Genomic DNA, 15,723 nt, shown 5'->3' on the forward strand with positions numbered 1-15,723 from the left:
AAATAAATACAAAAGATGGTATTTAAATTCTTAACATACAGTAACTGACACAATGTTATTAAAATGCAAGCCCAACATGCAAATTCATTCATCAAATCTTTATTTAAATGGATCGGTTTTGCTTGCTTGACGTGTGAGAACCATATATGTTTGTTCTCACGCGTCAAGCAACCACAGTTGAGCTTCCGTGTTTACTATATTTGATGAGCTTTATGTATTTGCATTGATCAATGTTTATGTGTGAATAAAAGCCTTAATTAAATTTGCTTAGTTAAATCACATAAAGCGATCTTGTCTCTTCAGAAGACATGGATTAATAAATTACTTTTACAATGTCTTTATGAATGTTTGAATAAATGAGAGCATGCAGATTTTGGTAATGGATGGACACAAAATTATGAGACAATATTAAAAACATCTTTGTTTTTCTAATTTCAGTCATATGCAGCCATATTGATCTAGCAGTTACCTGGTAGGATGCAAAGACTTGAGTCATGGGTCATGCAGTACCTGGCTGGATGTTGTCACGGATGATGGTCACATGATCATCACGGTCGGGTCGTGTGTGCTCGTGCCAAAAGCCAATTACGTGTCCAAGTTCGTGAACGACAATGCCAAACTTGTCACAGTTCTTCCCAATGGATATTGCCTGGGGTCCATTGCCACGGCGACCGACGTAAGAGCAACACCTTGAGAACCAAAACATAAAAAGTTAAAAGTCTGAAGATCTCTATTAAATGTAAGCATCTTATTGGCTCACCCCACTCTTGAATAACTCAGATTCTGGTTATGTCACAGGAGTGTCATACAGTATAGTGCTACAATGATTGTAATGAGGGGGTGATGGGAGGTGAGCTGGGATAATGCTTAGTTGTTTGGGGTTATGTAGTTTACTGTGGGGTGAGCAGGGGATAGTGTGAAATGATGAGAGCTGATTAACAGAGATTAGGGTGAGTTGAGGTTAGCTTTCAGATTCTTGCTGTGTTGTTTCCTTAACGAGAAATAAGCACACATTGTTCACCTCTGACTGAATGCTACTGCCATGAATCGCAGGAGAGACAAAGAGGAACTAAAGAGAGATAGGTCCCAAAGTAAGTCCCATAAGACAGTCTAAAGCAGTGGTTTTGCTCCAGAAGCCAGATTTTAAGTTGGACATCAAGTAAGGAATTTTGGCCACTACAGTACCAAAACTGTCACCATGATGTTTATTTTTTGATGCAATATTTTGAGAAAAAAAATTACGATATACAGTATATGATTGTGTCTGCACAGCGCTATTCAACTTGCACTGTATTATGTGTGCAGCATTAAGCAGGCGAGAATATTTGGCACATTAAGGTGAATTGTTTCACTTGCTGGTGTTTGTACAAGCCTGCAAATCCGATTATTATTAACAGCAATATTTCCAGCGGCCTCACACCCCTGCTGACTGTGTGTGTGTGTGTGTCTGTGTGTGTGTGTGTGTGTGTGTGTGTGTTGTGGTCAGCTATGTTTGTATATGCTGACCAGCTCTGTATGCTGTTCTTTTTAATTCTTTTTTTTTTTTGTAGTTTTTTTCTGAATAACAATAGTATGTTGGCAAGACTCAAGAAAGATGTATTTATGCTGTATGAAAGTGAAGACTGAGGGTGCTACAATGTTGTAATTTGATGTATCCTTCAAGTGGAGTCAGAAATATTGTAATTACGAGTTCCAGGCACATGAATGGCCAAGCAAATTCGTATTTAAAACTAGGAAACACAGAATTCTAGATGATACACGTGTTGAGACATTGGAAGAGGCGTGTCGATTTGAAAACAATGGGTGGGATCTAATACTTTCAAAGCTAGCTTGCTATTGCTAGCATCTCCGAAATTGCCTACCCCACTTTTAAGATGCGTTATTTGTGATACGTATATAAAGTGATCAGCACTATAGTGGGAGGGAAGGGTCTCGAAGAAATCCTAAAACAGTCTAAATACCAGGTCGTGAGCTTAGAATTATAAGGTTCTATCTCCACTTTTGGTCGAAATTGAGTTTTTGGCATAATCTGATCCATTAGGTGTTTATTAATGCCTGTGGGGTGTTATTTTTGTAAAAAAATATTTTGTTAGTAGTTAGTAATAAAATAAAAAGGTTCCATCTCAGTTTTGCCAGCTGGGATGTAAAAACTTTGATGCTCAATATCTCGGAACTACCCTAAACGGAGATAGAAACTTATAATTCTAAGCTCACGAGGTGGAAAAAGGGTCAAAAAACCTGTGAATGAATCCAGATTGAATCTCAATAGTCTACCATTAAGAATGTCTCAGACACAAACAAAGCAGTAATCTCGATTCCAGTCGCTCACTATTTATAACTTGGATTAGAACACCTTAATCCCTCATTTCATAGCCAATGAAAGTGTGGAGTAGACACACACACTATGTTCAAACTAATAAAAGGAAACAGACTCAAAATAAAACACACAGAATGGAATATTGAACCAAAACAACAATAAAAATGTGTCTGTAATTTTCTGTAATGCTGCTTTGGAACCATTTGTATTATATAAAAGATAGTGCTATACAAACAAATTCAATTGACCTGATCTAAATTTAAAATTTTAACTAGTGACTTGCTTACAATCTACACACAGGTATGCAACCTACAAATATCCAACCTTGTAAAATCTTGTCTTTATATTTAATCCATATTTGTGCAAAGGAGTCAGTCAGTAAGCATGTCAACACCTTCTCAACATAAATACATGGGCACAAGCTACATGCCAAATGCTTAAAAAGCACATACAGACACGTAGAAGGTTAACGCTCCGTGCTTGTGTTGGTCTGTCAGCAGGTTTATAGTTGAATGACGTCTGCTGATTATAAGAGATATGACTGCACTGAGATGGATAATATTATGTAATGCTCTCTCTACCTCTCTCCCCTCCGCTAATCTAGTCTTGTCCTTCTGTCAATGGTCATTCTGTCTATTTCTCTGTAATCTGTCTGGATCTGCCTCATTATTTCACTTCACCTTACATCAACATAATTTCACAGACATTTCATATCCTCAGTTTCTATTCATAATAACTGATATGACATTCATAGACTGATAACACTTCTATAAGTGGTTAAAAACCTTCTTATCAGGTGTTGTGTCATTAAACAATGTTCCATGTGATCAAATAATCAATTAAAAGCAAAGTTTTCAGATACGAACAATCGCCAACAATATATTTATCTAGACTTATGTGATTTCCGACTTCCCTTCTCTCTCTCTCTTCCTTGTTAACACACTGTTAGGATTCCATTCCTAAGAACAATGGATGGTTTGCTCACCGTGGTAACGGGAGAGGAAGGAAAGCCAGGCCGACTGTAGTCGTCTCAGCCGACTCTCACTCCCTCGTTCTCGCAAACACACACATACCTTTGTTTCAAACACACATTACAGGATACACTCATAACAATGAGAGCTGAGTATCTGAGTGTTCCTTAATGAACACTGAGTTTCATTTAACCTTTTTACTTTCAATACATGTCAACTATAAACAGCCTGCAGAAGTCAAGAATCAAAACTCTAAACTAGATTTCATATACTACCAAAGGACCGGTGCCAGAGATGGTAGCCAACCTTGTAGTGTTTCATACATTGAAGAAAATAGGGTTTAGAGCTCTACACTGGTCTCTTCTGGTTTCAAACCAGGAACTTTAAAGTCAGCATGAAATAAATATACATCCTATCTAATGCATGCTATTGATATTATTGTAAACAACTCGTCCAAATGCAGATTTAATTTTTTGAACAAAAATTTAAATTTGCATTTTTTTTATTAAAATACATCTAGACCTTCCAGTAAAACCTCAGACTTCTCTCTGGTGACGTATGCCGGATTTCTCCAGTCATTTAGTCCACTTAAACTAGGGCTAGGCAATATGGCCAAAAAAAATTCATATCAGTGAATTATTATTTTTTCAAGTTTAAAGTCAAATTGAAAGTTGTAGAAAAACCAGACAATAAATTGTGTTTTTATCATCAGAACATGACAAACACTTGCCAAGCAGGTCACCATTTCACAAATGAATATTACATGTGTTTGTCTCTTAGAAATGCACATTTGACAGTAGCTTGAGTTGAGTGACACTAGCAGTAGCTTTAGTTAGGATGCAGCAGTAAATTTATGTTCATTAATAAAAAGGTAACATCTGTACAAATTCTAACATTTTTATAGGGTACAATTTGGTCTTCCATAGTATTTAGACGAAATCTACGCATTGCACCTGACTAGCATGGTAAAAAGTAACTATATTATTTCTATGGTATTTGTTATGTAAAACAGTAGCCTAAAGACATTTAGTATAATACAAATACACAAAAATGCTATAGCTTAATAACAAACAAAAAACTGTTATTATGTTCAATAACTCCTTTGATACATTTAATGTCTATTTTAATAATATAAAAAAAAAACTATACGAATATCCCACATTTCTGCCACAATATCACGGTTTCAGTTACTTCAGTAAATCATGGTAAATGTTAGCGACTTGTGGATTGAAAAGCCTTCCAAATGTATCTCAACGTTTCTCCTAACTGTAACTGTATCTAACTGTATCTCAATGGTTCTCTTGTTTTTCACATCAATGTTGGTGAGAATGTCAGTGAAAATGAATGTCAGTTTCAACTGGCTTTTAATTAGTTTAAATCATAAATCATTTGATTTGTGGCTTCTTCTCACTGGATATTGCAGCTTTGTTTAGTGGCTGCATGATTGAGGCGGTCAGCGAGTAAATGCATTCGCTCTAAGCTAACACTGCGGTGTGTTTTGTGCAGAGCTGATAAATGTTCCAAGTGGCGCACAGTGCAAACGAGCAGCTCTATTTCATCCCGCTTTTGCCGCTTTTGCCATTTAAAGGGATAGTTCACTTTGAAATAAAATTTTGGTATGTTTTAGCTTACCTCAAGGGCATCCAAGATGTAGGTGTCTTTTTTTCCGCAGTAGTTTCAATTTTGATATTTTTAGGTCAAACCGTTTTTGTCTGTCAGTCATATAATGCAGGTCTATGGTCACCCCCTCAAAGAGCATGCACAGAGTCCAAATTTAAACAATTCCCCATCGTCCAAATTAAACAATTCCCCATTGTAAGTACACATTGATAGACCTGCATTATATGACTGACAGACAATAACGGTTTGACCTAAAAATATCAAAATTGAAACTACTGCGGAAAAAAAGACACCTACATCTTGGATGCCCTTGAGGTAAGCTAAAACATACCAAAATTTTATTTCAAAGTGAACTATCCCTTTAATGTTTCTCATACGCAACAGAAATGGCAGCGCTTATCAGTCAGGCAAATGGCACCAGTGCGAATGTCGCAACAACACGGATGCGCAGCATTTTTTGCCTAGTGCATAAACATTATATCAAACACTTATCGAACTTTTGTTATAATTTTACCTCTCCCCGTTTTTACAGTCGTCTGCAAGCTCATATTCAGATCTTTCTCCATCCAATCAACAACCGATGAATAGAACCAAGTCCCAGCCCTACATTTTTTTTCTTTTTCGATAATCCGTCTTAGACGTGCGACACAACACGGAAGAAAAGATCGGTCACTACTTCCATTACATCACAACTTTAAAGTGAAGGTTTTCAAAACAACAAATTAGTCTAGCTGATGACATTTAAAACTAGTTTACACAAATCTATTCACTTGAAAATAATCAACAAAGCTGTAAACACTAGAATCACCCAATGCGGTCATGTGCGTTCAGTTGACAGACATTATGTTAAGACATTCAATAAGTCTCACTGCATAAAATGTATTGATTTAATTTGTATCAAATGTACGAATTGATTGATTATGACTTGTGATCAATAATTCAAACGTAGCTTCTAGCTTGTTATGTCAAAAAATGCTGAATTAAATTACTTTGTATGTAAATTACTCTGGATGTTTGATTGTGCAAGGGTTATGTAGTAACATTATCAGTTACATTATCATTTGGCTCTAAAGTCAGTGGAAACGCAGGCTGGAGAGAAATTCCACTAGCCGACCACTGACTGAACGTTCAGCAATGTTAATGAGTATATTGGTGCCAAAAACACAAGGACACAGTATAAATGTGTGCACTACTATTCTAAAATGTATTCTGATTATAGTGAAAACAGAAACACGAACCCGCAGGGTCTGTAGGTGAAGACGATGTAGCTCTCCTCGTCAGTTTTCTCAATGAAGGTGACACACGTTTGTTTCTCCCAGTGTCTCATTGCTTGTTTTAACATGGCCCTCTGACTTCCTGAGGAACACACATAGAAATCATTTGTAAACTACACACATTCATATGCTGATGTTAAACAAACACATTTACCGGTGAAGTTGCCTCCTATGACGTAAGGGATGACTCCTCCGGGCCAGATCTTCTCAGCTCGAGATGTGGCAGCACGTGGCGCTCGAGATTTCACAACTCTGCCGCCGTTTACACTCCTCCCTCCAGCCTTGGAGCTCGACACATCTTTACTGCTGTTCACTGGCCACGACTCTGCACCATAGAGAGAGTAGATTGAATGATAGAAAACACCTAACAGTAGGTTTGTGTACTTTTGCACCCATTCCTTTTTTCTTTTTCTCAAGAATTTAATTTGAGAACCCACTGCTTTAAAATGGAAGACTTCAGTGTCAATCGATTGACTCGCATAAATAATTCTATGATCATAAATATAGTTTCTCAAAATATCTTTATAAACTGGCATGCCTAAAAAAGATGACATTGATTAATTGAATTCTAATTCATAAAATTATATATATGTTTTTACATTTATATTTTTACCCTAAACCTGATCATATTTAAACCATATAAAAATTGCCTTTCGTGTAGCACTTCAACACATTAAGCTTAGAGTTCCCACCTGTGGTCCTTTCCGATCACGTCCCTTTGCTTTTTTACTGTGTTTTATATTAATAAAGACATTTATATGAAAAAAGATCTTATCTGGCCGTTAGGTGTTTTGTGTATCGAAAAATTGTTTAGGTATAGAAGTCAGGTTATGCGGGTTATGTGGCTTTTCAAATTGAAAATCATACCCTGACATGTCACAATGAAAAAATTAAACCCATACCCAATATGTAATTTTCATAAAGACAAAATTCTTTATGAAAGGTTGAAAGTATTGATGAGAAATTCGATTATTTTCCGTGAACTGCTTCTTTCGGAAAGCTTGTTTTAATGAACCAGTTAAAAAAATCAATTCACCAGTTCGTTTACGTAATAACACGATGAAGTCACGTATATCCAATTCTATTATTAATGCACCCAATAATGATGTGAAACGTGGATTTTTTACATGTCTAAAGCATATAAAATGAAGATAACTAGTCTTAATTAACTGACCTTTTTACATAAACCATGAGAAGCCATAAAAATACCTCTTAATTTCACCCCCTCATTAAAGTCAATTTATTAGCTCACACATGTTCGTTGTATTAGCAGCTCACCGGTTTATCCTGGACATGTCCAAGTTCAAACTGTTTCCTCAGTTCCATGTACTGGTGACTTGAGAACAGTTGTAACCAAAAACCGACTCTTGACTCGAGAGAGAACTGCTATCAGTGTACTACTTTTGACTCGAGAACTACTGCCATCAGATCACTGCTATATTTCCAGTACATTTTATTTGTTATACTTTATGCTTTTCATGCAAAAGACATTCCAGACAGTCCTCAGATCAGTGTACAGTTGGACTAACTGGAGTGCAGAATGAGTTGGGAAAAAAAACGGCATCATAGGATCATATACTCTTGAATATCTGGCTCGTTTTGACTGTCAGGCAAGTCCAAAAGTGTTTCAAATTACAAACATAGGTTCTATAATTCTCAAACTGCATCAAAACGCATGGACTATGCAAATACTAAACAATAAAAATCTGTATTAATTAAATGACACAGCATCTCTGAAATATTGTGGAATGAATGAATTCAGTGTTTCTTACGGGTGAATAATTTCATGAGAATTAAATTTGGCAATACAAAGGCTGTGTGTTCAAATTTAAACAAATATGCTGTTAGGTAATGGAGTAACAACTAATATTTTCATCCATACTGTGACATACGTTAAAATGAAACAGATTAACAGAAAAGACAAAAATGTAGGCTGGGGACTAATTTCCAACTATCTGTAGTTGTTTGGATGGAGGCAGATCTGAATGCGAGCTTGAGGACGAATTTAAGAAAGGGACGGGATTAAAGCGGACAAAATGATTGGAGAAGTCTGGCATACGTCACAAGAAAGAAGCCTGTCATTTCAAGAGTTCAATAATCAATTGTTCACAATAAAATCAATAAGATGCATTTATAAAATATTGTAAATAAATTTTGATGCTAATTTCTAAAGGTCTTGTTGATGGCGCTGTGGGGTAAATAAGACAAAAACATTTCCAGTGTTTCATTTTTGTCTATGTTTAAAGGGTGAACTTACCAAAACCTAACCGTCGTATTCTGTCAAGCAACAGATATAACGAACCTCTCTTCTTACTGGGATTATGCTCTCCTAGACCACCTGAGAGAAAGAAACATACAAGGGAGTTATTTGAAGAATGCTGAAAGAGGGATTTCATAATGTTATGAGAACATTGTGTGGGTGTTGTTGTTAAGCACTGAGTAAACGCAACTGCTTATGCTGCCTTCACATGCTCTCGGAATTATCAAAAATATGATAATTAACCCTCTCAAGTAATTTTTTACTACTGGGGATCTCTGGGATAATTTTGATGTTCAAGTTGCTGAGTTGGGCAGCTGCTGTGACTGGTTTTCTTTGTTAGTTTTTTTTCCACAACAGCTACATCGCCTTGTCTTGTCATTGAAGTAGTGCATATTTACATTATATGAAAAATGTGTGATAAGTGTATTGTATGTTTAATAAGTGTTTTGTATGTTTTATACACAGCGAAAATAGTCTGTAATTGACCAAAATTCCTGAATTGTCAGCAATCTGACTATCTAGATAGCGCGGTGAATGTTTATATTGTTGTCAATGAATGGGATGCTGATTATCATTTTGGATTTAATAAGATTTTCCAAATAAATAGGCAAAAATAAATCTGGTGTCCCCCATGATTCCTGTTCTTTCCAACAACAAAGTACCTGAATGCGACAAGCTCGTAATCACAAGTGGGAAGTAGGAAATGTCCAATAGTCCAAAAGTTGCAAATTGCATTATAATGTACCATTATAATGTTACATGAACGCAGTCAGTTAGCCGAGAAACTTCCATCACTGTCTGTCTGCCATTATCACACCTATTTTATCCATTTATCCTCACCTCTCCTCAGGCTCCATTCGCCACCCTCTTCTCCTTCATTCAAAATCTCACCTACTCTGTTCTTTCACTCCCAGGGTTCTCACTGAACATCTCCATTCTCACATTTCTGTTCCTCTGCTATCTTCCTTTTGCATTTATTCCCTATCTCTCGCTCTCTCTCTCTCTCTGGAACTTCTCTGATGCGGACAGGAAAGTGAGGAACAAACAAAACTCTAAATCCAAGACACAGGAAAAGTCTGAGCTTTGGAATTAATGTGCGCACAATCTCACACACATTGTACTGGCAGGTATACAAGTGTGTGCTGCTGTCTACATGACAGCATCCTGATAAATCTGGAAATATCCAAGGAGGACCTGTCCTGACTGGTTTGAATATGCATCAGTTCCCCTGCTAATCATGGTCCTGATGCAATTTGCCCTTTTGCCCCGGTGGCACATCCTGTAACAACCCCACTCAGAACGGAAACGCGAAGCTGAATCCTTATCGTCTTTTTGGTCTCACTTCCGTCTTTGTGCTGCCAAAGACTTAGACAATGATAAAGGTAATGTTGCTGACAATGCCGCTACCAGCAAGGTAAAGTGCTCTTAGTCTGTGGGTAGTCATTACTCATACCAATGATTGTATCATGTTTTAGACACACTGACAGTTTACCTTAACATGCCATTGGGAAAGACGTGCACACACACACATGACTGGTCAGTTTAGATAACAGCAAGGAAGGATTTTGTTAACAATTATTCTAACTTACAAAGAAACACACACACACTTCTGCACTTTTCTCATTACATAAGGAGTAAAAGACAAAGACCTTGCTATGCAAACACACACAGTTGTTTGCTGATGGTGCAGTGGAGTTGAGACAGGAGCATTTATCAAGTCTAATCACTTGAAGCTATAAACTCCCCAATAACTCCTCAATATCCCCACACATTCTTCAACTTCAATATGACTTTAATGACTTTAAATCACCCACAGCCCACAACACAATCATGGACATCTATTCCATCCTTATGACAGCTCAGCATCTCAGACTGATCAAGACATTATCCTAAATCCACAATCCACAGAGGCTACTGACTGAGTGTGCCTGTTTCTATGTGCTACCCGGCAGTTGAAACTGCACAGAGGCCAGCGCTACATCAGAGAATTTAACGCCTGGAGGAAGGTCTGACATCAGGATGAAAAAAGCTCACTAGAGGCTTCAAGGACTGAGTCAGACAGAAGCGCAAACCTTGAACTTGACTGTAGAAGGAGTCATTGTTATTGTTCTGCACCAGAAACCATCCACAACCCTTAGCAGCTGCTGACTGCAGCTTTAACCTTGTCTACTGTACATCTGCTACTGAACTCAGCTGAAAAAACATGTCCATCAGAATCTTAAACAAAACTGAGGACGTCTCAGTCAGTTGTGCACGCAGTAAGGGCTCAGAACGATTTACAGACCGAGTCAGATTCAAACTGCTAAATCGCAAGTGTTTCACAAATATTAAAAAAAAAACTGGCTCATAAGAGTAACTTCTTTGCAATTTGGCCAATTTTAAACTTTTGTTGAGTATGGAGCCCTGTGATATCTGATGTGTCTTACCAGATGTGTGTCCCTGTCTCCCATGTGACTGCTGCGAAAGCTCTATTGTCCCATCGATCTGAAACATTTTCAAGTCCTCTTCATCCAAGGCAATATCTCCCCAAAATACAGCTGGAAAAAAGAAACAGAGAAGGATATTATTAGCGGACACAAACACACACTCTGGCAGCATCATAGATTGATGGTCTAAGTGCTGGCAGACACGATTACGACTCAGATCAGTGTGGCCTAAGCTATTGACTGATGCTAATTTAAGGTTTGCTGCATATGCAATTGATCGACAAGTTAACATGAGAGTAAACATCTTGGGTTATCAATTTTCCCATCACTCTCGCACCCTCAAATGCTGATTAAAAATTAGCAGGGGAGAGTCAGGGAACACATACATACTTCCTGTTGGGATCTTACCAACCCTGTTCATATAATGTCTGCATCACGCTTGTCCCAAGATTCCTAATGTTCAACTACAGTCATGACTCATGACATCATACATCCTTAAATTAGCCTGTCGCCAAGGAAGTCATCGAGATGGCCATGAAAAAGGAGATAATACGCCATTTGTGTGTGCGAGTAGTTTTGGCAGGCCATTCACTCCTCAACCTTGATATAAAACAATAAACAATGAGGACCATGCTTTAAGCTATCTTGATTGTTCCATATTGGAATATTCTTTTCCTTTGTGCATGCATGTGTGTGAGCATATGCGTATGTACACGTAACTGTGAACTGCACTACTTGTTTGTGAGTGTATGTGCACGTGTGTATACAAGCATCCATCCCTCCCCCATCAATTCCCTGGACACTGTTCAGCCTGAATCGGTGATTGTGTTCCGTATCACATTCATATAAAGCTTGGAGTCTCCTGTGGATCACACCCTTCATAGAGAACTAATATTAGCACTGATCTAACCCCACTCCACTTATCTGTGGGACTCTCTGCTACAGTCTAAAACACAGCACCTTAAAATAAATTCAAATATAAAAAAAGAGAACATCTTACAGAGAAAATTTGCAGGAAATGATATAGTTGTTATAATTATACAGAAAATTCCAAGAAAAGCGTTAATTTTGTATATTTAAAGATGCAATTTGCAAAGTTGACTTTTTACAGTAAATCACTGTGTGGTCTTGAATTGTTTTTTCCACATCACACACAGGTATTTGTCACAAGTATACAAATCTAGCCCCTAGACAGCTAAGCATATTTCAGTTTCTGCTGAATAAATTTATATTTAAAAGCTAGCATGAGGTCTCTCTGCAGTTTTCATAACAGCCTTGACAGTGAGACAAGACAGCGTGAAATATGTCTCCATGTTAAGGCAAAGTGCCTTCGACTTGACCGCAGAGGAAAAGGCTTTGTGTTGAATTTGTACATTGATTTGGCAAGTCTGGGAGTGAAGCCCAGTAATGCCTCAGCAATCATGTATTCGTTTAACATCAATGAGTCTTTGACAGCACATCTTAACTTAGCACCAGTCAATAACTTCAGCCGTGATGATCGATAGACACAGAGCAGAGGCTGTCTACTTAACAATCAAACCCTAGGGGGGGAATCAAATGGTTTTTGACTAACATGTAATCATCACAGTCACATGGGATTGTTAATTGTATAGTGTCTCTTTCATTGAAAGTTAAATGTTAAAAGCCGAATCAAACTCATAGATTAACAGTTTTGCATCTGCTCAAATGGGAACAAAGTGTCATCCGGGGTGGGTGGGGGGAGGGGGATAAGTTTTGGCGAATATTAAATGCTAATCTCAATTCCAAGGATATCGTAGCGCAGTGGGAGGTGTGCTTTAATCTGGGTGCAGTGATATCCGCAGATAAAATTGTGAATTAAAAATGGGAGATTATCCTGGAGGTCACACTACAGTTCCAAATGAGATACACCAGGTTATCCTGGAAACATCCAAGTTATTCTCACTGTTTCCTATGAATGATTTAAGAGTTGAAGGAGAGTAGCCTATATCTGTAACTAACTGTGCATCCACTTTGAGTGAACTTGTCTCAGCAAGAACATAGACACTGAGAAATATTTTTTGCATTGCAAAAGTGATACATTCAGTTAACCACTTAGTTTCTCAGATAAAAGCTTTGTTATAAGCGGTGCTCTTCACACAATGCAGCATAATTATCCAATATTGTGGATATAAATATACTTACATTTAATAAATAAAACATTGGTAAAAACATGGATAAAAAACATTCAATATAATTAAAATTGTCTTATTTTATATAATATTTATGTGCTACACTAAAACTAGTGTAGGATTCACTTTGAAACAGTTTTCACTCAGAAATTGCTAGTAAACTGCACAAATAATTACAAGGAAACAAGAAGTAACACATTTAATTAAATGTAGAAACGTAGAAAGACTAAAATAATTTGAGTTTGTAATTATTTATATATTTATTTATATAAAATAAAATAAGTTCTTGTAAAATATACAATTTACAATTATGTTGGCATTACAGGAAATGCACTAGCATGGTTTAAATCATACTTATCTGACCGTTATCAGTTTGTAGCAGTAAATGATGAGATGTCTCATCGATCACAGGTTAAGTATGGCGTACCACAAGGCTCAGTATTAGGACCGCTGCTGTTCACTCTGTACATGCTACCCTTAGGAGATATCATTAGGAAACATGGAATTAGCTTTCACTGTTATGCTGACGATACTCAGCTCTATATTTCTTCAAAACCTAACGAAACTTATCAATTCACAAAATTAACGGAATGCATAGCGGATATAAAAAATTGGATGACTTGTAATTTCCTACTTCTAAATTCTGAAAAAACAGAGTTTCTAATTATTGGACAAAAAACTTCCTCACGTAATAATCTAGAATACTGTCTAACACTTGATGGCTGCTCTGTTAAGTCTTCGTCGTCGGTTAGGAACCTGGGTGTGCTCTTTGATACCAATCTTTCATTTGAAAGTCACGTGTCTAGTATCTGTAAAACTGCATTTTTCCATCTTAAAAATATATCTAAATTACGTCATATGCTCTCATTGACAAATGCGGAACAATTAGTTCATGCGTTCATGACCTCAAGGCTAGATTATTGTAATGCTCTACTGGGTGGTTGCCCTGCACGCTTAATAAACAAACTACAGCTGGTCCAAAACGCAGCAGCTCGAGTTCTTACCAGAACCAGGAAGTATGACCATATTAGCCCGGTTCTGTCAAAACTGCACTGGCTCCCTATTAAACATCGCATCAATTTTAAAATATTGCTGATTACTTACAAAGCACTGAATGGTTTAGCTCCGCAGTACTTGAGCGAGCTCTTAACGCATTATAGTCCGTCACGTCTATTACGATCTCAAAATTCCGGCCAGTTGATTATACCTAGAATATCAAAATCGACTGCTGGCGGTAGATCCTTTTCCTATTTAGCACCAAAACTCTGGAACAGTCTTCCTACCATTGTCCGGGAAGCAGACACACTCTGTCAGTTCAAAGCCAGATTAAAGACACATCTCTTTGACCTAGCTTTCACATAATACATTATAGACTTCTATAATTTAATGTTATGCTGCATAGATTAGGTCAGCCGGAACCGGGAACACTTCCCAAAAATCCTGATGTACTCGTTACATCACGAGAAGAATGGCATCTACGCTAATTTTAGTGTCTGTGTTTATCCCAAGGTTTTTCCTGCAGCCTGCCGGATCCAGGCCGTATCCAGATCTGACGAAGGACCTTCACCTGGACCGATGACAACGCAGTGCTGAAGTGCCAACTAGTCTCTCCCTATGGAGGATCCCACTACCACTCTACAGATAAGGCGTTGTCGGGGAAATTCGTCTTGCGGTCCTACCCCAAAGCAACAAATAAAATTCCTTATCAAAATTTATAAGGAAAAACAAGTATTTTGTTTAGGCTTGGCTTGTAGGGAATTCCAAACCTCCGTATATTCAAACGCACATAACTATAGAACCCATTCTAAATGCGCATGTGACCGCCATCAGCGTTTCTCACAGGTTCGCGTTTAAAGTCTGTGTAGAGAGAATGGTGTCGTCTTAGCGGCCCCTAATTTAATAACAAATGATCATTGCGACGGAACCAAATCAATTAAAACTAACTTTAGATGGAAATAACTTAACTCTGCTGTAAAGCCGAAACAATCTCTGTTACCTTAAATTATACGCTTATCTCTGTAAAGCTGCTTTGAGACAATCTACATTGTTAAAAGCGCTATATAAATGAAGATGACTTGACTTGACTTGACAATAATCTTTATTAAGAATTTCCTAAAATTATTTCACAGTATTTTTTATGTATAATATCTTATAACTTCAAGCTTTGTTAGGATCAATTGTAAGTTTTTTAAATGCAAAAAACATGCTGTGTGTGAATGGCTCCTTAGAAGGCAACTGTCTATGATATCAAGACAGCTCATTAGGCTTTAGAACAGAGCTGACGACTGTATACTTGAATGAATAATGGCCACTGATCACCGTCTCTTGTAGTCACTTCAGTTTTGACAGACTGTTTTTATGTACACAGTGACAGCAGATGTTGTGGAGAATCCTGGAGGGAGGCTCTGATGAACACACACTATGGGCTCAGAAAGTCTGACCATATGTTGATGCTTCATTACTGTGATGTAAGTTTAATACCAAGAATCCCTTCCTCATTAAACCCACAGAAATACAGCTGAGACTGATGAATGAGTATCATGGGAGCTGAAGGATGAGTGGGGTGTTTCTGTTTGTCAGTGACACGCGTAATATCAGAGAGACATGACGCAAAGCATTTTGGGTGACAGCCCAAAAAGCATTCCTGCGAGCTTGATCACAGGAAGAATCAGGGACAGACAGACACACTCAAACAAAAACACAAT

General features: G+C 37.5%; 1 protein-coding gene across 4 annotated transcripts in view; it reads right to left on the bottom strand.

Annotated features, from left to right (window-relative positions):
• Positions 1-15,723, bottom strand: part of tll1 (tolloid-like 1) — a 51,442-nt gene that overhangs the window by 21,908 nt on the left and 13,811 nt on the right. For all 4 annotated transcript variants that reach the window (XM_081360526.1, XM_081360527.1, XM_081360524.1 and 1 more), the window contains exons 3-7: positions 10,869-10,979; positions 8,440-8,520; positions 6,337-6,507; positions 6,147-6,264; positions 511-689 (exon numbers count right to left, since the gene is read on the bottom strand). In XM_081360526.1, coding sequence (XP_081216652.1) covers positions 511-689; positions 6,147-6,264; positions 6,337-6,507; positions 8,440-8,520; positions 10,869-10,979 — 660 coding nt within the window. The remainder of the gene's footprint in view (positions 1-510; positions 690-6,146; positions 6,265-6,336; positions 6,508-8,439; positions 8,521-10,868; positions 10,980-15,723) is intronic.

This window comes from Scardinius erythrophthalmus (genome assembly GCF_964197995.2).
Source record: "Scardinius erythrophthalmus genome assembly, chromosome: 3".
NCBI lineage: Eukaryota > Metazoa > Chordata > Actinopteri > Cypriniformes > Leuciscidae > Scardinius > Scardinius erythrophthalmus.